Source organism: Acomys russatus, chromosome 13, assembly GCF_903995435.1.
Source record: "Acomys russatus chromosome 13, mAcoRus1.1, whole genome shotgun sequence".
Lineage (NCBI taxonomy): Eukaryota > Metazoa > Chordata > Mammalia > Rodentia > Muridae > Acomys > Acomys russatus.
The window spans coordinates 43,497,527-43,522,486 of NC_067149.1; the positions used below are offsets into that span (position 1 = coordinate 43,497,527).

The following is a 24,960-nucleotide window of genomic DNA, read 5'->3' on the forward strand; positions in this document are numbered from 1 at the left end:
ACTAGAAGAAACAGGGTGCAACGATCATTAACATAGTTTATCATAAGTATCCCATGAGCATTTAAATTATGTTAAAAAAAATACAGAATGCTAGGCTTAGCAGTAGGGCATTTTTCTAGTATAACTGAGGCCCTAGGTTAGATTTCCAACACTAAAACAAATAAAACAATAAAAGGATGAATTTCATGCTGAAAAATTTTACTTTCAGATTAAAGTGACTTTTAAACAAAGTGTTTAAAGTACTCAAAGATCACAGCTTCATTACAAAGTACTGAAAAGATGCTTAGGGAATTAACCACAGTAAAGTTGAGAAAGGCCTTAATGAGTATGATTATCAGGTCTGTTTTAGCTTTTTGGTCAGCTGAGATATGAGCAAGCAGCTGCCAAATGCTTGTACTGCCATGGAGCCAGCTCCTCACTGCCATAGTTCCCCACCATGACAGATTGCAACTACTCAAATCAAACAAAAAGTGACAGGAGTCTATATTGCCACCTACTGCTGCCTTGCAGACCACGTCATGAAACACTATTATTGCCACCAACTTCTAGTGACCTACAATGAGGCAACAGACAAACAAAAACAACAAAAGCAAAACTCTAAAGAATCTGAAAACAAGCTGGGCACAGTGGCTCACACCTGTACTTCCAGCATCAGAGGCAGATGGATCTCTGTGAGCTCGAGGCCAGCCTGGTCTACAAAGTGAGTCCAGGACAGCCAGAGCTACAGAGAAACCCTGTCTTGAAAAACAAAAACAAAAACAAAAAAGTAAATAAAACAAAAAATGAAGAAAGAAGCTAGAAACAACAGAAAACTGAGAAGCAAGCAACATCTGAACAATGACTAGGGAAAAGAGAAAAAGAACCTTTCTGCAGCTGCTGGAGAATTAGTATTTTGTAGACACAGAAAGTCTTGGAATTACCAGGAAACAGCAAGCACATATCTACTACACCCTGGTTCATGGACTCTCTCTGTGATTTTGTGTAATACTGGTCTATAGTTTTAAGCACCTATATTCAAGATTCTGCATATGTGAGATGTTACTGATGCCGATTAAAATGACTTTGTCCTGTATCATATCATAAGGAAATGAGACACAAATATTAAAATAACTCTGAAAGACTGAAAGATACTGACTTTTAGTACAGAATGGTATTTTCTATATAAGCAAAATATATGTTTAATTTAAACAAGAGTGTGAATATGAGAATTCTAAAAAACGACCTCTTCATTCTTCCAAGGCAAGTCTGTCATCCCCAAGCTTTACTCCGCAGCCTCCAGTACTTACCTCTTCTCCCCACTGTGACTCCATCACCTCACTGATCCTGTCCTTCCTTTGACTTAACAGAAACACAGTTTCTAGTGCATACTTGGATAAGCACTTTGTGACTGTGCTTGCAAGCACAGCTCTTCTGGGCCTTACAGATTAATCACAATGGACACCTTTGATCTTGTGAACACAGGGCACTATTCCACCTCACCTCTGAGATCACCAACCTTAGAATTCACCACACTTTTCGTATGGTATCTTAAGCTCTTATATATCTAATACTCTTGACCTTTTATCCCATTCCTCCCAGAATCTAGTCCACAGTCATGGTGGCAATAAAGAGATCAGGCAGAATTGGATTAGTACTGTACTTCCACTCTACTGATGGTCTGATTTTAAGAACTACTGGATGGAACTGAAAAACATCATGTTCAGTGAAATAAGCAAGGTTCAGAAAGACAAATGCTGTGTGTTTCCTCTTATATGTAGTATCTAAATGTGTGTATATGCATGCTCATATACACATTAAGTCATGAAAACAGGAAGGGGATCATTAGAGGGGAGGAAGAGATCACAAGGGTGGAGGGAAATAAAAGGGTAAGATATATGTGACATGACATCAGAAGGGAGACTACCTTGTAGGAGAAAGGGGACTAACAAGAGCGGGACAGAGGACGTGGAGAAGGTTATAGGGAAAACGATGAAGAAAAATCAGGCATAATAACATACATATGAAAATGCTATAATGAAACCTGCGTGTTGACTTAAATTAAAAACAAGTACTATTCTTACCATAACCACCAAAAGAATTGTGACCACTTACATGCTGAGCTCCCAGTAGGCCAAGCTGGCTTTGAACTTTCTGCCCTCCTATCTCAGTCTCCTGGATGCTAGGATTCCAGCAGGCATATGCCACCCCACATCTACATTTACTGGCTTCATTTTTGAAGATGAAAAAAAAATTAAGGCTTAGAGAGAGTGAATTACTTGCTTAACTTTAACATATTATTTAACTGCCTTTGATACTCGACAACTGTAGCCTACCTCAGCTGATTAATGAATTCCCCAGGGAATATACCTTGTATACACTAACAGAGGGATAACTGCTCCGCTACTTTCATTTCTGTTTCATGTTTTCAGAACCACACAGTGACAACAGTTCAACACAACTGCATTATTTGGCCACTGTAACTTTCACATGGTACCTTTCTGCCTCTACACATCCAAGGCCACTGTGGCCTTCAAAGCCCAACTGCCACATGCCACAGCCCTTAGGAAGTATCTGAGTGCCCTTTGTGGAAATTCTTCTCTTCTTCTCTTTTCCATTTTTGTTTATTTTTGAAACAAGGTTTCACTATCTAGCCTTGGCTGGCCTGGAACTCACAAGGCCATGCTGGCCTATAGCTCACCTCTTCTGGGTTTAAAGGTATGTGCTACCTACTCCATGTCAGGTACTCTCTCTCTCTTTTGTAAAATTTTAATTTCTTATAATTTATTCAGATTGCATCCTGATTGTTATCCCCTGCTTGTATCTTCCCATTCCCACCCTCCCCTACTTCCAACCTATTCCCCTCCCCTAGACCTCTGATAAAAGGAGACTTCCTCCCCCACCATATGACCACAGCCTATCAGGTCTCATCCTGATAGCTTACTTCCCCTTCCTCTATGTGCCCACTGGGCATCCCCACCAAGAGGAAGTGATTAAATTGGGGTATCAGAGTTCATGTTAGAGGCAGTCCCAGCTCTCCCCATAACCTTAGGGAATGAGTTATCCATTAGCTAGATCTGAACAGGGGCTCTATGATCACTGCATGCATTGTCCTTGGATGGTTTGTGTAGGGCCCCTGGGTCCAGATCTGCCAGCCCTGATGGTCTCCTTGTGGGGCTCCTGAACCCTCTGGGTCCTTCCATCCCCCCAGTCTTCCACACCACTCTTATCTCTCCAACAGGAGTCCAGCAGCAAGTTCCAGCATCTGTCCCAATCCCCTGCTGGGTGGAGTCTCTCAAAAGAATCTATGTTGGGCAGGTACTCTTGATAGGAACTGAGTCTCTCATAAAGGTTCACCTCTTGGGGCTGAAGAGATGGTTCAGCAATTAAGAATACACATTGCCCTTTGAAAGGATCTGAGTTTGGGTCCCACCACCCATGCCTGATGGCTCACAACTGCCTGTAACTCTAGTTACAGGCGACCTGACTCGCTCTCCCTCCTGTCCTGATTTATTTGCTCCTGCATTCCAACATGCACATTGCCCTGCCCCTACAGTTATACATACATACCAAAAAAAAAAAAAAAAAAAAAAATCAACCTTAAAAATAGTTTACCTCTTCAATATATGTGGCAGATCAAGGACATAAAGCATATAAAATTGCTTACTCTGTCTATAAAATACTCTTCTCTTTCTCTGTCTGTCTGTCTGTCTGTCTCTCTCTCTTGGAAGGCAACTCAGAGGTACAGCACTTACCTAGCACATGTTTGATTCCCAGCACCACATTTAAAGAAAATCTTGATTCATATCTTTAAAAACAAAGTTAATTAAACATGGTTGAGAGGCATTTTTTAGGGTTCACTTCATATTTCCAAGAAGACCATAGCACTCATAGTTTCTTTGTTATCTAGCTACTAATTTGAGGTAAACAAAACAAAACAAAACAAAACAAAAAAAGCTTTCCTGCCATATGAAATCCAAAGCTTTTCTTTCGATTTTGGAGAGATGGCTTAGTGGTTAAGAGCACTGGCTGCTCTTCCAGAGGACCCGGGTTTCAGTTCCCAGTACCGACATGGCAGCTCACAACTGTCTGTAGTCCTGTTTCAGGGATCTAACACCCTCGTTCAGACATACATTCAGGTAAAGCACCAATGTACATAAAATTAAACAACAGAGAGAGAAAGAGAGAGAGAGAGAGAGAGAGAGAGAGAGAGAGAGAGAGAGAGAGAGAGAGAGAGAGAGAGAGAGAGAGAGAAATAGATTGAGAGATTATTCAAGTTTTCTGGGTTTGGTAGCACAAACCTGTAATTCCAGTACTCAGAACACAGAGGCAAAAATGATCATGGATTCAAGGAGAACTCCAGTTACACAGAGTGGGGCCAGCCTGGTTACACAAGATCTTATCTTAAGAAACTAAAAATTAACCTAACAAAAATAAAAACAACAACAACAAACCCCAAAACAAAAATCCAAGTTTTTACACACTTAGATTCATTTTCACTAATACTATTCCAGGTACCAATTACATGCAAAATGAATGCTTAAGTGTCATAAGACACATGAGCCCTACAGCTTCACCCTGTAGGTCCAACAGCTTTTCTTGTAATTCAAGGGAACACATGAAGACCAGTGACAAGGAAGACGGCTTGTTATAGAGTTTTTAGAACATCAAGTATTTTTAAGTTGAGAGAACACATTTATCTCCACAATTTTCTATAGAAAATAGAAGTGAATGTGCACCCTCTACGCAGAGTTTTATGGGGTGGGGGTGTAGCTACATGTGAGTCCCTGGATTCTACCCTGGGGCTTTGTACACAGTCAACACAATCCTTCTACAGGCCAAGGTCATGACCATCACTATAATCCTCAACTCAAAGATAAAGCTTTTGGGATAGGAAATGTGCTCAGGGTAACAGATAACAAGAGGCAAAAAAGGAATTGAAAACCTAGGTTTTTCATTATATAAAGCCCATTTGTACCTTTAATGATTGTAATTTTGCTACTTTTTTAGAGCACCTCAAAAATATTCATTCTTACTCCACAGAAAGCAACATTCACATTTCAGAAAGAGAAACATCTTTATCTTTATGATGTAACAGAGAGAATACCATTTCTCAGAAAACAGTACATTGTTGTGTGTTGATTGGCATGAACTACATTTCAAGATTCCATGTGTCACTGGAATTTAGTAGGATTCTCTGACTTAGGAGCACAAAACCCAGAAAAACAACACAAGAACATATGCTTACAGCTTTCCACATGTATTCATGTATGGAAACTCACTCTTCTCTTTGGCTTGTAGGAGGAGATTACAAAGCACCTCGTTGTCATGTCCATCACCCACTCAGCAGTCTCTCTTTCAAGTGCATAGTCAGGAGGAGACCATGGGGGCAGCTTCTTAAAACAGTCCTGAAGCTCAACCTCTGCTAAAAGCAGCTCTGACTTCTCTAGCTTAGCTAAAGAACGGTTGTGCTCAGAGCAAATGCCGATGGGAAATGTTCATGTCTACAGCTGCAGTGTACAGTCTCTAGTGTAATGTTGCCAGACACTCTGGATCCTCAGGGTTTTAACCCTCCACCCACATCCCTGCCTTAGCTGAGAAGAAGAAAAAGAAGAAGTGCCCTGGAGAAGACTTAATAAATACACAGTAGCCTTAAAACTGTTTTCATTTTTGAAAATATGTAAACTCTCGTGCAACATATATTAGTAATCCTGGTCTAAAACTCTAGTTTTTGTTAGTGACCTTGACAGTGGCCAAGTCATATTTACACCACTTCCCTTGTGCACTTGTATAAGAAGTGCTTTCCCATAAAGAAACTGGGAGAATTGAGAAAATGGCCAATATTGATAATGTAGAAATAATTACCTATTGTTTTTAGAATTAGAGGAAGTCACACTAGTTTAATTCTAATATTTATTTAGTGTGTGTGAACATGTGCATGCATGTGGAAGCACTGCATGTGTGGAAGGCAGAGGACAATTTGTGGGAATCTGTTTTTTTCCTTCCAGTTCTTGGGTTCCAGGAATCAAGCTCAGGGTGTCACTTGGTGGCAAACAGCTTTACTCAGGGAACCATCTCACTTGCCTTAGTTTTTTAGTTCTCTATACTCGATCCCTTTGCATTCTTTTCCAGTGTTGGGAGCGAGGTTCATGTGGTCAACATTATCTCACCAGTACCCTACACAGGCCTACAGCAGAGCAGGCGCTGGGCTGGAGCAAACTGGAGCAGAAACAACTGCTGCCTTTCAGGGCTACTGTTAGTTTTGTGACCTTAGGCCAGCTTTTTAATTTGAGTTTCAGTTTCTTCATCAGTACAAAGGGATCATATTTACTCTGAATCACTGCTATGAGAATAAAATATATCAATAGATCAGTACAATTTTAAGGCATATGCTAATTCCCCATATAATTGAAGATTAAACGTCTTTATTTAATGCCCCATTAATACAGACTATAAAGATTTCTAAAAATAAACTCCAAGTTCCCTTAGTTACCTACTTTCCCTAAAAAAAAAAATGTTTTAACTTTTTATTTTTGGACTATACATTGTAAAGGTAATAATAATTTAAAAAATCTCAACCCATGCTTGCTCCAGAAACAAATGCACATACGTACACATTTATGTATAAACTCAAGACAGACAGACCTGGGTCTGTCCAAGAGAAGTCCTTAAGAAACCTTTTGCTTTGGCTATCACAGCCCATAACTGGAACTGTAGGTCAGCCTTATCAGACATAACCTGATAGTGTACAGATCTAGGTCCTTATCTGTTCTTTAAACTTTAAACTTCCAACATTCACTTGAAGGAATTTCTGTCTACAACGGGCCTATTCAGAGGTTGTCTTATATACTTACCATATTTGATTTTTATAAAAAGGATTTAGAAAGCAGGTCTTCCTTCAGCTTCTAGGATTGTCTTATAACATGTTTCTTTAGAAAGCTTAGCAACACCTGACAGCCTTCTAATGGGCACATACATAATATCTGGTTCATTTATTTATAGACATAGCCCTTCATTTTTAAGCTATATTACCACAGGCAACCAGGACCCCCTCCCTTCTTTTCTGGTTTGGTTTTTTGAGATGGGGTTTCTCTGTGTAGCCTTGGCTATCCTAGAACTAGCCCTGTAGACCAGGCTGACCTTGAGCTCACAGATATCTACCTGCCTCTGCCTCCCAAGTGCAGGGATTAAATGTGTGCAGCACCACCGCCTGGCTGGCAACCAGTCTTTATCTGAGAAGCCGCCTCTTCGTTGGTTCTGGACCTTGACCCATTACCATGCTGCCCAGTTTCACAGTCCCATCCCCAGCACTCTCACCTCCGATGTATCTGAGTACAATGCCCCTGTTCACACTTAGTCCTTCAACACACAAGAATATACTTCCTTCCTGGAAGAAGGGTGTGCAAGTGTTTGGGAGGGGATTTAGAATAAAAGTCTGGGAATAGAACTTAAGCCGTACTCCAGGAACCCCACATCTCAAGACAATACTGATGTAAATGGCTAAGCTATTATGTCCCCTCGATGGTGTACTGCCATTCATTTTTGCTTCTTACACAGGAAGTTGGAGTTTTTTTTAAAGTGCCAATCAGGAAATAAATAAACTCTGTGCATGTCCTGTTTCACTAGCCATAGTGGTTATCATTTGCTGAATATTTACAATGTACCCAACGTTAGATAATTGCTGTTTATTTAATTTGTATTTTTCAAATAACCTAATGTTCTTGTCAACTAAGGAAACAAAAAACTTAGAAATACTTATCAGACATTATTCTAAGGGCTGGAGAGATGGCTCAGCAGTTAGTGCACAGTGCTTTTACAAAGAACCTAAGTTCAGCTCACTCATGTCAGGTGTCTCACAACCACCTGTAACTCCAGCTCCAGGGATCCAATGCCACCATTCAGCCTCTATGGGTACCGGGTACACACACCATGAGCAACACATCCCCTTTAAATTAGAGAATATTGAGAACTCTGACAACAGAGTACTCTTTTAACAGGATATAAATAATGTATTATCATAAATTTTTATAGAAAATGTATTTTTTTCTGCACAGTCATACATATAAGAATAAAAAAAAAAAACCTTTTAGAAAACGTCTTAAATTATTCTAAATAGAAATAGAACCAAAACCAAACCCTACAACACCAAACTCCAAACAAAAACACAGCCAACTTATTCAAAGTATACAAGGAAGGAATCTGAACATAAAGCATGTTTCCTTAAACCATTTAAGAATAAAAATTTTTTGGTAATCACACTCCTATCAGGAACTTACCTCTGCTAGGCTTCAAACCTTCTATTACTGCGAGGGAATAAAGGGGGGAGACTAAATGCTGGAACTATATATACACAGAGTTACATCTATGCAATCATTTTAAGGCAAAATTTAAAAATGCATCTTCATTACTTCAGAAATGAAAATATAGATGCCTTTTGTTGTTGTTTTTCTTTTTTTTTTTGAGACACGGTTTCCCTGGGTAGCCTTGGCTGTCTCAGACTCGCTCTGTAGACCAGGCTGGCCTTGAACTCACAGTGATCTGTCTGCCTTTGCCTCCTGAGTGCTGGGATTACAGGCGTGCACCCCATGTGCAGTAAGATGTTTTAATATAAAAGTAAGCCATTCGAATCTCAGCTCAAGTTCAAGGCCAGCCTGGTCTACAAAGCAAGTCCAGGTTAGCTAAAGCTACACAGAGAAACTCTGTCTCGAAAAACCAAAACCCCAAAACAAACCAACCAAACAAATAAACAAACAAAACAAAAATCTGAACTCAATTTGTCACGACTTAATTTTAACCTATAACTCTCTATGTAGACCAGGCTTGCCTCAAACCCAGAGATCTCCTTGTTTTTGCCTCCAGAGTGCTTGGATTAAAGGTGTTCACTACTACATCGACCTTATTGTTATGCAAGTTTGATTCTGAAGTGGCATATAGGATAATTGGGAAAGAGAATGCCTGATATGGAGCATGAATCTATGATATATCCCTTTATATATATCAGAAACACTTTGTCTTTAGGAAAATGGATGTTCTAGAAAAACAAATGCACACACCGACAGAAGCCCAGTTGTACAGACAGAATGAATCCTGCCATGGACTAATACATTCTTTCCTGTAAAAATTCCAATATTCTGAGGACCCACTGGGTTTTGTTTTAATACAACCAGCAGATATTTAAATGGTAAGTTCATTTCTGTCAGCAGTACTCTTTCAGCAGGACATAAACACCACATTATCATGAATTTTTATACAAAATATATTCTTTTCTGTACAGTTTCACTGGCCTGCACGAGGAATAGTTTCTTTGATGTGTCACTGGCATAGTTTTTATCCTTTAAATCAAATAATGTATCAGTTGTCTCAAAATCTATATATCTTTGAATCAGACAGTCCATTTTTAAGAACCTATAGAAATAAATATAATTATTTAAAAGTTTCACATAACTAAAAGAACAACTCTAAAATGGTGTTATCTTTTCTATTCCCAACATTCATGTTGAGTTCTAAGATGTCAAGCTGAGAGCCTCAGCACCCTCTGTGTCAGAAGCTTACCTGTTTTTACACATGTGAGGAAGATGTACACTATTTAAATTATGGATAATCTGGAAGTTTCACAAAATTTAGATAGAAGTGAATGTTTACACTATGCAAGAATCTCCTTAAACTTGGCTTCTAAACCCAGCAATCCTGCTACCTAGATATCAGTAGTAAAACTAGCCCAGTTCTCTAGTTCCCACTGGGGTAGGAACAGTCACTCCAATAGCAGAATGCACAGTTACTCTTTGCATGAGTTGTATGATCCCACCTCTTTCCCTCTTACTTGGATCTGGGTTAAACCTATTACTCATTACACTAGTATACCCATATTCACTAGTGCACAATTGTTACTGATGTATTAACTACATCCCTACACGAGATTTCTTAAGCTCCCCAAACCTAACAGCCATTCTTTTTCCTTCTCTTCCTCCTCCTCTGGGTTTTCAAGACAGGCAGGGTTTCTCTGTGTAGCCTTGGCTGTCCTGGAACTCATTCTGTAGACCATGAATGCCTTCAACTCAGAAATCTGCCTGCATCTACCTCCTGAGTGCTGGGACTAAAGGTGTGTACCACCACTGCCTGGCTTATTATTATATCTTCTTGATGAATTATTCCTTTTATTAATATGCAGTGTCCCCATTAATCTCTTCTAATTAATTTTAAAATTTATTTTGATAGGATAGCTATGGTTGCTTATTATCGTTTCCGTTTGTTAATATTACATTTTTGGGCATCGTTGCTAAGTGTGTTTCTTGGAGACAGCATACGGTTGGTTCTTGTTTTTAATCAAGTCTATTAGCCTGTATCATTTTAGTGCTGAGTTGAGGCCATTCATATTTATATTTAAGATTAGTATAGAAGGGACTTTGCTATTTTCTATAAATTTGTTAGGTAATATGCTATGTTGTTAGATTACTGGTTTTTGTTTTTGTTTTTTTTTTCTACTCCAGTATTAGTTTTGAGGATCAGATGAGCTGCTGTGTGGTACTAGTCTCTTTCCTGAGACTAGTTTATTTGTTGTTTTCATGAGATAGATACTTCCATGTATTCACATGAAGACTATCTTTGTTCTTTCCTGTAAAGTATTTCTTTAAGTTTTTTACTATGTTGGCTTGCTTGACATAAATCGTTAATTTGTGTTTGTCTTGAAATGCCTTAATTTCTCCATAAACCGAAAAACAGTTTTTTAGTATAGTATTCTTAGTTTACAGTTTTGTTTTTTAATGTTCAGAGCTTGAAATATTTCATTCCATGCTTTCAAAGTTGCTGATAATAAGTCTGGGGTAATTCTTATATTTCTGCCATTGTATGTGAGTGAGTTGTTTTTCTCTTGCTTTTTATTTTTGACACTCTGGCTATAATATGTTGTGGAGAGTTTTTTCTCTGGTTATGGCTATTTGTAGTTCTACAATCCTCCTTGTGTTTGAACACTTACTTCTTTCTGTAAATTTGGAGATACCGAGCATGATTACACATGCCCGTAATCTTATCCCAGCACTTGGGAAGCCAAGACGGGAGGATCTAGATCAGTGGTTCTCAACCTGGTGGTCACATATCAGACAGATATCCTCACTATGATTCATAACAATAACAAAACTGCAATTATGAAGTACCAGTGAAAAGTTTTATGGTTGACAGTCATCACAATATGAGAAACTGTATTAAGGATCACAGCATTAGGAAGGTTGAGAAACTTCTTTCTTTGTATAGTCTTTCTAGTACAGGTTTAGAGCATTTCTGAAGATTTGTGCTAACATGCATAGTAAAAACTGATGATTCTGTTGAAAAACTACACATACATTTACAACTTAAGCCAATCTTATGGCAAATTCTATTGTAAACACTATTATTGAGATGGAATTAATACACTAGATAATCCACCCATTTAAAAAGCATACTTCCATGGTTTTCAGGAAAATTTCAGAACCATGCACCTTTACATCACTACTGTAACATATGCTCATCTCTTTTTCCTTTGAAAAGAAACTCTGTGACCTTAGCTACCAAACTCCAACTCCCAGCATATAACATATGTCTCAGATTCCCAAAGGCATGAGCCACCATACCTGGCCAAAATGGAACTTCTATTTTCTGTGTCATTAAAGGGGAACCCACATTATCCTTGGTAATTAAACAGATCTTCTAAGGCTGTGTATTTTATGTTTATGTGACATAAATTAAAACTTTCTGAGAGGAAAGAACCTCAATTAAGAAAATGCCTAAAGATCTGGCTGTAGACAAGTCTGTAAGGCATTTTCTTTCTTTTTAAAAAAAAATTAATTTATTATAATTTATTCAGATTATATCCTGAATGCTATCCCCTTGCTTGTATCTTCCCATTCTCACCCTCCCTCCCTCTTTTGCCCTACTCTCCTCCCCTAGCCTTCTGACAGAGGGGATCTCCTCCCCACCATATGGCCACAGCCCATCAGGTCTCATCCTGATAGCCTGCTTCCCCTTCCCCTGTGTGCTGCCAGTCCCCCCAACCAAGGGGTAAGTGATAAAATCAGGGGCACCAGAGTTCATGTCAGAGGTAGTCCCCACATTCCCCACAACCTTAGGGAATGAGTTATCCATTGGCTATATCTGAACAGGGGCTCTAGGATCACTGCATGCATTGTCCTTGGATGGTGCAACAGTTTGTGCAGGGCCCCTGGGTCCAGATCTGCCAGCCCTGATGGTCTCTTTGTGGGGTTCCTGAACCCTCTGGGTCCTTCCATCCCCCAACTCTTCCATATCATTCTAATCTCTCCATCAGGAGTCCAGCAGCAAGTTCCAGGATCTGTGCAGATTACCCACTGGGTAGAGTCTCTCAGAGGACATCTATGCTGGGCTAATATCCACTTATAAATGAGTATATACCATGTGTGTCTTTCTGGGTCTGGGTTACCTCACTCAGGATGATCATTTCTAGTGCCATCCATTTGCCTGCGAATTTCAAGATTTCCTTGCTTTTAATAGCTGAGTATTATTTCATTGTGTGGCATTTTCTTAATTAGTGATTGATGTGGGAACTGGCTTGCTCCTCATGACTTGCTCAGCCTGCTTTCTTATAGAACCCAGGACCACCAGGCCTGGGATGGCCCCACCCACGATGGGCTAGGTTTGTTGGTACAAGACCTGAAATATCATCAAAATCTCCCTACAGTACAGATTTTAATTCTAAATCTCCATCCATGAAGTCTCACGCCACAGAAAGCACATTATAACGCGGGTTCTTGGATCCTGTATGGCCTTTGCAAAAAATATCTGTCTACTTTAAGAAAAGACTAAGTGCAGTAAGGCTAAAACCAAAATTAAATGTCTGGTCCCCTAAACTGTCATGATCACTATTTTAATAGAAATTGAAGTGATGGAACAACAGAATCATTACTACCATTATCCTTAGGCGATAAATCAAATTAGTTAAGAAAATACATGACAAATATATGGGGGAAAATTCAATATCTTCAGTCATCAGGAACATACAAATCAAAACTACACTGAGCTTTCACATTATCGCAGTCAGAATGGCCACTACAAGAAAATAAAAACCAAACAAGTGATGGCAAGGACTGGAGAGAAGTGGTAGCTTTATATAGTTGACAATGTAAATGAGTGCATGGAACAGAAATCAGGTATGCATCAGACTTACATGACCCAGACGTCACACTACTGGGTACAGAGCCAAAGGAATCCACATCAGCACGTGACAGAGACATGTGCTCACCCACCACAGTACAGTTCCCAAGAGGTAAATTATGGAATTAGTTTAGATTCTGATGGTTTAAAAAAAAAAAAGAATAAGAAATGAAATTTTATTTTGTGGGAAAGAACAAAATGATGACATTTGTGGGTAAATAGATGACTTCCAGGGTCATTATGTTAAGTGAGATGAAGCCAGCCCGATTCAGAAATACAACTATCATATGCATTCTCTCAACCACAGAATATGAAATTAAAAAAAAAAAAGAAAAGAAATCAAAGTAGAAGACTCTTTGAGAAAAAGAAGGAGACTAATGGTGGTGGTGAGGAAGGATAGGAAAGGTAACAGGGGAAGTGAATATGATCAGAGTATGCTCTGGACAAGTATGAAAATGTAATAATGAAATTAATCATTATGTAGAATTAGCATACACTATTAAAAAAGAAAAAAAATGTGTGCCAGGCACGGTGGTAGATGCCTATAATCGTACTACTCAAGGATACAGAAGCAGAATGTTTTTGCTTTTAAGCTACTCTGGGATACACAGTGAAACTCTATCTCCAAAAATAAAATACAGGGCAGGAGAGATGGCTCAGTGGTTAAGATCACTGGCTGTTTTCCAGAGGACCCAGGTTTAATTCCCAGTACTCAGATGGTAATTCACAACCACCTACAACTATAATCCCAGGGGCCGAATATCCTTTTTTTGCCTCCATGGCACCAGGCATAAATGTGGTATACAGACATAAATGTAGACAAAACATTCATACACATAAAATTTAAAAGTTAAAAACCCCAATTAATCATTAAAAAACCGAAACCATTAGGAGGTGGTGCTGCATGTTTTTAATCCCTGCACCTGGGAGGCAGAAGCAGGTGGATCTCAGATTTCTGAGTTTGAGGCCAGCCTGCTCTCCAGAACAAGTTCTATGACTGCCAGGACTACACAGAGAAACGAAAAACTAAAACCCAAACCAAAGCAATAATAACAACAATAAAATAACCCCCCCCCCACCACGACCAAAGCCCACCCCAGAACTTGAATACTGCCTTAGTTCTGATGGTTCACAGCCAAAATGCTCTCAGAAATCAGTTATAACCCTAGGAAAAACTCTGGTATAGAAGAGGAGAGGTGTGACGGAAGGAAGCATCTGGTGCTACTGGCTGAAGAGTGGGTAAAGTTACAATGAAGAGACTGGCCTGGGCAAGAAAGGGAATAAAAGGATCAAGTGACCAGGCTGAAAGGAAAACATAAGTGGAAAAACAAAGTGAACAAATCCAGAGCACTGAAAAACAGTGAGCAGAATGCTTTAACATCACAGATGAGAACTAAGACTGCAAAACTAGATCAACTGATGCAAGCTTTATAGGGTGTGGGCAGTAAGTAAAGAAATAGGAATTTCACTCTTAGTACAATGAATACAGAACAAACAAAGAACTATGAAAGACAAAGTTTAGAAAGACCCATGTGATGTTTGAACAAAACAGATTTGTTAAAGGCAAAACTGGAACTAGTTAAAAAGCAATTATAATTCTTTTATAAAAAAATGATGCTGACCTGAATGAGGCTAGTGACAACAGGAACAATGTAAAAAAGACACATGAGACAACTACAGAAGAATTAATCAAGTGTTGAGAACATGGAAGAAATTTTAATGCAAAAAGGTTACTTATTTAAAAGAAAAAAAAAACCATTACTATTCTTTCTATATAAAGAAAAAGATGCATAAGGCTGAGGAGATCCCAATAGCTAAAGAGAAAAAGAAATACAATCAGCTTTCAAAACATGAAAAGATCAATGTATCAATGAAAAGATACAAATTAAAATAACAAAAGGCAATGTTTCTTGCTCTTCAGACTGACAAAAATTACAAAGCTACAAACTGTCTTCAGATGATGGGATTCAAAAATAGTATCCCTCCTTTGACAGAACTGTCATAGAACCTAGCAAAAATTACTCCCAGTAATTAATCCAAAGTTAAACTAGCAAAGAATATGAAAAGAGAAAACATAAGTTGGACAGTTGGCTCAGTGATTAAGAGCCCTTGCTGTTCTCCCAGACGACCTACATTTTGTTCTTAGCACCCACATGGTGACTCACAACAACTTATAACTCCAGTTCCAGGTATATCCAAAGTCTCTGGCCTCAGCAGGTACCTGTACTTAATGTGCACATAGCCATCCATCCATCCATACACATAATTAAAAATAATAAAGAGTATATTTTTTGGTGGGTCATGGGTGGTAGTGCACACTTACCAAACAACCACAAAAATGAATAAATAAAAAAAATTAAACAAGTAAGCGAGCTATATTAGATAGAGTAAGTACTGCAGCTGTGCTTGTGAAAGAAAAAGCCTGAAAACAAGTCTATGATACTACTACACAATGAAAAGCATCCAGCTTTAAAAAAGGAAAAGGTTATGAGATCTCAGAATAGATCAAATTATATTAAAATATACCACTTTTAAAGAAAATTTACTGGGAAAAGTGGGAGTTCCAGGGGATGAGGAGCCAAAGGGAAATCAAGATAGAATATGGAATCAAGAACAAAATAGACATCAAGACTAGGGGGGAAAAGTTACTTACAGCAAGATAAGGAGAGCAGCTACATTATTGAATATGCTATTTTGTAGAATTAATTTTAGAATCACAAATGTTCTATATATGTATAAAACCAAATTAAACAAAAACAGAAAGAAAAAAGGCCCCCTAAATTCAGTGTACAAAGTGATACTGAAAACAAACAAACAAACAAAAACCCAAACACCAAAAACCAAAAACCAAAAAAAAAAAAAAAAAAAAAAAAAAAAAACACCAACAAAACAAAACAAAACAAAAAACAAAAAACCAACAACAACAACAACCCATAAAAAAACAAAAACCCCAGTAAGTTCAATACTATCAAATTGGTAAACTAACACAGACAGAAGATAGCTGCCATCCAGGTGCAACAAAGACACCGGTGCACAGGCAAGGCTTCCTAAAGAGAAAGAGGACCATGTACTGAACAGCCTCATAGTTCTGTGATAAAAAAGACAATGCTTCGGCCATGTCCAGATACTTGAAAGTCTCTTTCATTATTTGATCAATTTATTCAATTAATGTATATCTATGCACTCTTCTGTTTCCTATAAAAATACATGTTCAATTAATGCACTACTTTCTTTTTACTTGTTAGTGTTGCTTTGGTTTTTAAGATAGTTCCTCTATGTAGTTCCTCTGACTGGCCCGGAACTTGCCACATAGATCAGGCTTGGCCTTGAACTTAAAAATACTCTAACTCCAAAGCGGTAGCACTACATATGTGTCACTATGCTTGGCTAATACACTCCCTTTCTTCCTGCAGATCACATTCAACACATACTTTAAAAGGCTGAGGTGTGATCAGGGTGCATTATGTGAAATTCCAAATAATCAATAAAAATATGTTAGGAAGGGGGAGCTGGATGTTTTCTCAGCCTCAAGAAGCTTTCATTCTGTGGAAAACAAAGGCGAATCAAAACAGTGAGACAGTTCTGGGAGGGACAAGAGGAATCCACCTAAAGCAAGCAGGTCAGAATGATTCCCAAATAAGCCCAGAGGACAATCTGAACCGCTGCAGGTTTGTTTGTTTGTTAGGAATGCAGGGTAAAGAATGGGCCCCAATGGGTGGGTGGGGAGGGAAAAGTAGGCCAGAGCCGCTAGGGCGGGACTCACTGACAGGTAAACAGTAGCTGTGTGGCTGGAAGGACTCAGTGCTAAGAAGCTGCATAGATTGCTAGGGACTTTCAGTGCTTTCCTCAGGATCAGTCAAGAATTTTCAGCAGAGAAGTGTTATAACTAAATCTTTCCAAATCATTTTCAACAGTCACAGGGAAGACATAGGGGGCCACGTGACCAGCTAGTTAGAAGGACACTAGGGCAGATGCATGGGCACCTAGAAATGTGCTATTATGGAGGTACTGAGGAATTAGAATTAATGACCTCTGCTGGCTGTACAGGGTATGTGGGGGAGAAGACAAGAAACAAGACAATGAATAGTGTTGTCTTGAGTAACAGGGCACACACAGCAGGTGACACACAGTAAGGCATGTGTTTAGCTTTCTGTCACTGTTACAAGTGCTTGAGATAATCAATTCACGAAGGCAGGTTGGTCACAGTTTCAGGGGTTCTAGTCCATAGCTGGTTGACACTGCTTTCAAATTTGTGGTGATGAATCATACTATGACATGAACATGTGACAGAACAACAATGAAAGAAAAAGAGACCAGAATTTTATAATCTGCTTCAAGGGTGTGTCCCTAATAATGTCCCCAGACTAGCCTACACAAGATCAGTGACCTAGCCTTTTCATACTGTATATAGATGGTACAATATTCAATAAATGCATGATGGATAAATTAATAAATAAAAAATAAATAGAACTAAAGCTGAGCTCAGAAAAAAGTTCTCAACTGGAGACACTGATTTAGACTTCTTCCATATGTGAACAATAAATTGTTGCAATGATTACTTCCCATGGGAAGTACAGGGACAGAATGAAAAACCTCTGGAGCAGTGCTGAGGAGTATGAATAGTTAAAGAACAAGCAGAAGGGAGGAAGGGGAAAAAAGAAAGAGCAGGAGAAAAAGAGGAAAATCAGAAAAGTGTGGCAAACTCTTGATGCCACAAGAGACTTCTCATTAGAAAAGGCAGTTTGGTATTAAGGTGAAGCAAACATAGAGTCAGGTACTTATTTAATAAATGTATTTATTAGGTACCTACCATGTGCTGGAGAGAACTATGCTAGGATATAAAAATTAGCCAGAAAACAATAGTGCAAAACTATTTAAGCAATGGTATAACTTCTCAGAGCAACTCTTAATCCCAATTGTAACCACTCCAGCAATGAAGGAGTAATGAGATCTTACCCATCAACTGCTGGTTACAGTATCTACAACAGACACTGTGACTCATTTCCACTACTGTCAAAGCCTAATCCCATCACTGTGAGGAAAAATAAAACTTGAGACACATGTGGCTTTGAATAATTCCAGCACCTTCCTAGGGGAACACTTTAATTAAAGAATTCATGTTTATTTTAAGAATACAATAATGGTATTCTTTATGTGAAAGCCATGGACAGGTTCTATCTCAAGGTCTCCCCCAAGATTCCAGGTTGGTTTAAGCCAAGTGGCTAAAACACTGAAGTGACCTAAAGCAAATCACCAGACCCACTGAAATGCAAGGCAAGTGTGTTAGCTTCTTTTCTATTTCTGTGATGAGACATCATAAAAGAGTTTAGAGTTAATGTTTACAGAGCGTTGACATTATGATGGTGGAATGAAGGCATGGCCACACGGAGGCACACACAGGGACAGGCAGCTAGAGCAGGAGCTGAGAGCTCTCACCTTGGTCCACAAGCAGAAGGCACGAGAGTACACTGGAAATGACGCAAAGCCAGAGAGACACCTCCTCCAACAAGGCCACAACTAAGCCTTCACAACCATTTCCACTAAATGGTGACCAAACATTCAAACACATGAACCTATGGAGGTCACTGTTATTCAAACCATCAGAGGAAGTGATCTCCAACTCCCAGGCCTAACTTAGACAGGGTCCACGCATGTATCCTCTCTCTCAAAATACAAGATCCTTGGACTTATTTCAGAACAAGACTCTCTGTCTTTCCTAAATTTGGATAGCTTAGAAGGAAAAATGCATCTGATGCTGTACCTTGCATGCCATGCAGTCCAGGCGCCAAGCAGATGCTTCTCTTCTAACCCCGATTCCCACTGACTTGCGCTGCTTTCTGGGACTCTGACCGAACTCTAGCCACCAAGGCTCCAGGGAAATTTTCTAGCTGAAGGAAAATAATTTTTCCTGTTCCTCTTTTGTTCTTCCCTAACAGCCTGATAGTTGTTTTGTCCTTATCATGTAGATATCAGGGATAAAGGCCTCTGCCAGGCTGAGATGCTTAGCAAGCAAGGAGTAAACAAGACACGTCCTGCTAGGCTGGTATGTCCTAATAGCAAACCATAATATTTACAGTCTGAAGATTCCCAATCATTTACTTAATATGGCATATTAATAGATTTGTGTCTGCAAGTAAGTAAAATGTTCATTTATTTGTTCACTCTCTTTTTTTCTAACTGGATGCAATGTGACCAGCTGCTTCAAGTTCCTATTGCCTTCTCCACGGTCCCACAATAAAACAAATGCTTTCTCCCTTCTGTGTGTGTGTGTGGCGGGGGGGGGGGGGAAGCTAGCTAGAGAGACAGAGAGATGGGGGGGGGGGGGGGGGGAATCGGTACAAAATTTCCCTTTAACGTTAAGGCTAAAAGAGCATAGAACTGGAGCAGGAGGTCATAAGGAGAGCTATGTATCACTGTGTGATGTGCTTGCGCTGCCTGCCTCACTAAAGCCAGGCTGCCCTCACTACACGGTGAACTCTACAGTGCTGATATTGTCAGTGTGGGCTCTTATGGCCAGCTTTGTAGCTTGTGTGTGTGTGTGTGTGTGTGTGAGAGAGAGAGAGAGAGAGAGAGAGAGAGAGAGAGAGAGAGAGAGAGAGAGAGAGAGAGAGAGAGAGAGAGAGAGGCGCGCACGCTGATTCTGAAAATCTGGTGCTTAACAGCTGTCTTGATTTGAGCATCAGCTCAGCAAGTGACCATACAACAGGTAGTATTCCTAGCAACAGCAAGAGATGTGAAAAAGGCACATATTCCCAGATACTAGATAGCAATGCGTGGTTTCCAGCTTCAAGTTCTGTCAGGGTTTTGTTGCTGTGAAGAGACACCATGATCATGGCAACTCTTATAAAGTAAAATACTTTATTGGGACAGCTTACAGTTTCAGAGGTTTAGTCTATTATTGTCATGGTGGGAAACATGGCAAACATGGTGCTGGAGAAGGAGCTCAGAGTTCTACATCTTGATCTGCTTGCTGCAGAAGTGACTGTGTGCCACAGTGGGCATACCTTGAGCATAGAAGATTTCAAAGCCCACCCCCACAGTGACACACTTTCTCCAACAAAGCCACACCTATCCCACAAGGCCACATCTCCTAATACTGCCTCTCCCTATGGACCAAGTATTTAAACACACGAGTCTCTGGGGGTCATTCCTATTCAAACCACCGTAAGTCCTCTGTTAGACTTTACTTCTAAGACATCCATTGCCATCACTGCAAATTTAGGAGGTCCTTTCTACTCAAACACGATTTTCTACTAATTGATTAAAGTCAACAAACTCTCAATGTCATTTTTTTTCTAGTAGTAACTTTAATAAAAACCAGTCTTTTGGGTCCTTAATCTTTAAATTCTTTTTCTCCAGCTTCTATTTTGATCATCTGTATTCACTACTTCACTATATTTCTTTCTTTCTTTTTTTTTTTTTTTTAACAATAATGTATCATAAAAAGACGTGAACAAGTATTAATTTGTAGTATATTTGATTCACATAGCACTTGGTTCCTTAATATAATAAATATCCTCAAAATGTTAGTTAAGACTATCCCTAGCTTCACTACTGACATTCCTGAGCCAGTCACTTCAATGTTCTTTCTGGCCTTTCTCACTGGCCTGACTAGCCTTTTCTCTCTCACACAACTTACATCATGCTTTCTTCTATTTACCAACATAGGATGTTTAAACACATACACACACATGCACACACACACCCCATGTATCTAAACTAGCCCAAAATCTTTATTCTGGTATCCAAACTTGCAGAACTATCTCCACCCAACATTATTATACATTTTCTTTGTCAGGGTACAAGGGTACATTCCATTGGTCACACTGTTCTAAGTTGTATGTGTGACATATTCAGGTTCAAGAGATACTGCAAAATATTGGACTGATGAGGTTTTAATTCTTTGTTTCCTTCTCTGTCACTGGCTCCTTGCATACTGAACTTTGTTTTTACACAACTGAACAGAACTTAGTTTTGATTTTTTTTATGAGACTGTCCTAGATAGAATCTGAGGTACTCAAGGAATTTGGCAAGGAACAGAGGAACCAGTATGGCTGGAGTAGGATGAGCAAGGAGCTAACAGAATACGGTATCAGAGTATTGAAAAGACACACTGTGTAGGGCTTTACGGGCCAGATAAGCTCAAGAAATGAAGACATAGAGGGCTTCTGTCCCAGGAGTAACGTAAATAAAACTTAAGACAAATGACACCACTCAAACTCCTATATTAAAGGTGTGAGGCAATAATGGATGGATGCTGTCAGACCAGCTGGGATGTTAATGCACAATAAAGTCAAAGAGTATAGTATCAGAGATGAGGCCACAGCTTTAAAGTTGGTAAGAGACAGTCAATTGTTAAAGACTTATTACTTTTCATTTTTTATGTATGGGGTGCTTTGCCTGCATGTATGTCTGTGTACCATGTGTGTATCTGGTGTCTGCAGAGGCCAGAAGAGGGTGTCAGATCCCCTGAGACTAAAGTTACAAATGATTGTAAACTGCCATGTGAGTCCTCTGGAAGAGCAGCCAGTGTTCTTAAGCACTGAGCCATTTCTCTGGCCTTGATAGCCAAAATTTGGGTATGTTTAAGAAGTAGAGCATGGCCTGGAGAGATGGTTCAGTGGTTAAGGTCTCTTAACTGCTTTCCCAGAGGACCCAGGTTCCATTCCCAGCATCCACATGGCAGCTGAGAACTGTTAACTGCAGTTTCAGGAGATCCAATACCCTCACACAGACATACATGAAGGCAAAACACCAAGGCACATAAAATAAAAATAAATAAATTAATAAGTAGTTTTTTAAAAAGTAGAGTCAAGAGAATCAGATAACAAATTTGGAGGAGGAAGAGAGGGTGAGGCAAAGTAAGTGGCTCACATCTTTAGTCCCTACATTCAGAATACAGAGTTTTGAGGCTAGCTTGGTCTACACAGAGTTTTGGGCTAACCAGGACTATATAAAGATACCCTAGAGAGAGATGGGGGTGGGTACTGAGATTGTAGTCATGAAGAATGGGTGTGTCAGTAAACTGAACATGAAACTAGAAAGAACCAGGGAAAGGAGGATACCAGAAGCTTGAGTTCAGGGCACATCAAGTCTAGCATGTGAAGGGGAATATATATATATATATTAGGTATACGCATACACACATACTAAGTAGATGGATGAAATCACTAAGAAATGGGCTGAGCCAATAGTGGTATTAATTAAAAAAATATGATGAGGAAGAGCCAGGGAAAGGCTGAGTTGAGTGAAGAGCGGTCAGAAGAAACCAAGAGTCCAGGGCCCTAGAAACCAAGTGACGAAGGCTTCAGTGCTATCACTGTAAGCATGTATAGTATGTCAGGCTTGGTTGGACACATGGAATTTCTGATCTCCTTGCCTCCACTTCCTGAATGTTGGGATCACAGATGTGTGTCACCATGCCTGGCTTCATTTAGTACTGGGTATCCGGCCCAAGCCTCCTGTGTGCTAGGCAAGCACTACACCAAGTGCCAGGGTAAGTCACACTGGAAGAGAAAGCAGCTAAAATTCACCAATTGAAATCTGTTAGGTCCTGCTAAAACCTTACTTCATTCCTAGGCTTTTCAAATCCACTGCAGGTTCAAAAGAAAAGTTTATTTACTATATGATTGCAAATAATTACTCATTAATTTCATAAAAATAAAAGGCTGATTTCAGCCTTTTATTTGTTTTTCTTGAGATGGTAGGGATTGAACCAAGGGCATCATGTATGATAGGCAAGCATTCAACCCGAGCTACACCCGGACCCTTACACCCAGACCCAGAATGCTAAAGCGTTCTATCTGTCATGCAGTCTAGTAAGACAAAATTTTTCTTAAGATCGAGAGCAGCCTACTTTTAAAAAAACATAAAAAAGTACTTGAGTTATAATATACCATAAAATGAAGAAAAATCTGTTTGATGAGGTAAGCTTCCATTGCAAAGGATGTCCGTTTTCATAAAGAAATTTCAAATCTCCTGAAAGGATTAGATGAGAAAAATGTCTATTTCCTCAGTGCCTAGAATCTAGCACATTTCCACTGGATTTGCCTGATGTTTTAAATTAACCAGAGGCCACAAAATCCCAAGCCTAGACACTAAGGCCATGAACTAACTTACTTTCCTTAACAACTACTATATGCAATTAAGTTCCTCTGGATAGATGTTTGCTTGGGTGTGTGTAACCAAAAATTGTTTTTCAGCAAACAACAGAAATCATGCAATTTCATGCCAGCAAGGAATCCAAGACAAATCTTTCCAAGACAAACTTTAAGAGGAGTCAAATGGCTTATTCAAAGTCACATAGCCTACATCTGTGTTGGTAGTAGTCATGAGCACAGGTGCCTTCAAAGTCACATCATCAACCCTAGTTTACTTAATTACAGTGACAAAAAACTCTGGAACAACTACTATTAAGTGAAAAGGAAAGCTATGGGATACTTTTTATTGTCTATGCTTCCTTGGTATTTCAGATTCTTGTCTTCACAAATGTTCTATTTTCAGCAAGGAAAGGCAAAGGGACCTACTTCCTATAGAACATAGGATAGAACAGTTAGAAATTTAGTAGAGATTTTCTGTGCTACACAAAGTCAATGTCATTCACATGGTTTTATCTTATTTAGCATATTTTGCAGTAAGATCTTTTATAGGTTCTTGTGTATGAGAGAAATTAAGTACTAACTAAGTCCAGAGTGTTTCTTCAAGACAGACGTTCTTCTTTTCACGTTCTTATGTACACCAAAATAATTAAGTTAAAAATTTAGAATGCAGCCGGGCGGTGGTGGCACACGCCTTTAATCCCAGCACTTGGGAGGCAGAGGCAGGTGGATCACTGTGAGTTCGAGGCCAGCCTGGTCTACAAAGTGAGTCCAGGACAGCCAGGGCTACACAGAGAAACCCTGTCTTGGGAGAAAAAAAAAAAAAAAGATTAGAATGCATCATATATGTAGCCCCTGTACTCAGGTACCAAAGTTAGAATGTGTGGCTACCTTTTCTACATTTCAAAGCATATGCTCACTCAATTTTTGTATTTGTTATCCTCTACTGCAGATTACTGAGTCAGACATAAAGAGGAACTTTCACCTGTTGCCACCTTGGTTCTAGGAGGGAAATCTCAAGAACGTTATTTCTCAAACCATTAATCTTATGTAAAATCACTGGTAACAGTTTTCGCTGAAGAATGAATCTGGAATTTTCTTCTACATCTGCAATATATCCTCCATACTCAAGTCTTTCAGGTCTTCTACTAAGAGGCCATTACTGCTAACTATTCAAAGATGGCTTACAGCTTATAAGTGTCCAAAAAGGAAAGAAAATGAATACAACAGTCATATCTTCCTAAAGTGCCAGTGTAAGTTCTGAATAAACAATTCCATCAGGGATAGAGTGATGGGTCAGAGGCTGAATGGGCTTGCTGCCAAGCCTGACAATCTGTGCCCTATCTCCAGGATTCACACACTGGAAGGGGAGAGTTGACTCCATGTGTGTGCATATACATGCAAGTATAGACAGATAGACCCACACATACACATACATTCACACTGCCACCACTACTTGTACTTAAGTTAATATAGATAGTCCTTTAAGAGTTTTCAAGGCATTTTCAAATGTGTCTGTTCACTGACCTTCAAAACTGATTTCAGGCACACATATTCTAGTTCCAACTTAATCACTGAATACACCCATCTCTACCCAACTTAAGTAACAAAAACTAGCGTAACTCCAAGGATACTCAACAACCTTCTAGAGGAGCATTTTCTTTACATGGCCAATAATTTATTATTATTTGGAGCTTTTAAGCTATTATCACCGTCAACCAAAGCACAT

The 24,960-nt window shown here is 39.3% G+C and overlaps 1 protein-coding gene across 4 annotated transcripts in view; it reads right to left on the minus strand.

Moving 5' to 3' along the window:
• Positions 1 to 24,960, minus strand: part of Tmcc1 (transmembrane and coiled-coil domain family 1) — a 146,358-nt gene that overhangs the window by 43,092 nt on the left and 78,306 nt on the right. The window contains exon 1 of one of the 4 annotated variants that reach the window (XM_051155140.1): positions 5,259 to 5,347. The exons of 2 other annotated variants lie outside the window; for them this stretch is intronic. In XM_051155140.1, coding sequence (XP_051011097.1) covers positions 5,259 to 5,312 — 54 coding nt within the window. In that variant the 5' untranslated portion in view covers positions 5,313 to 5,347. Of the gene's footprint in view, positions 1 to 5,224; positions 5,348 to 24,960 lie in introns of those variants that run through there. One more of the 4 variants, XM_051155144.1, reaches the window with a different exon arrangement.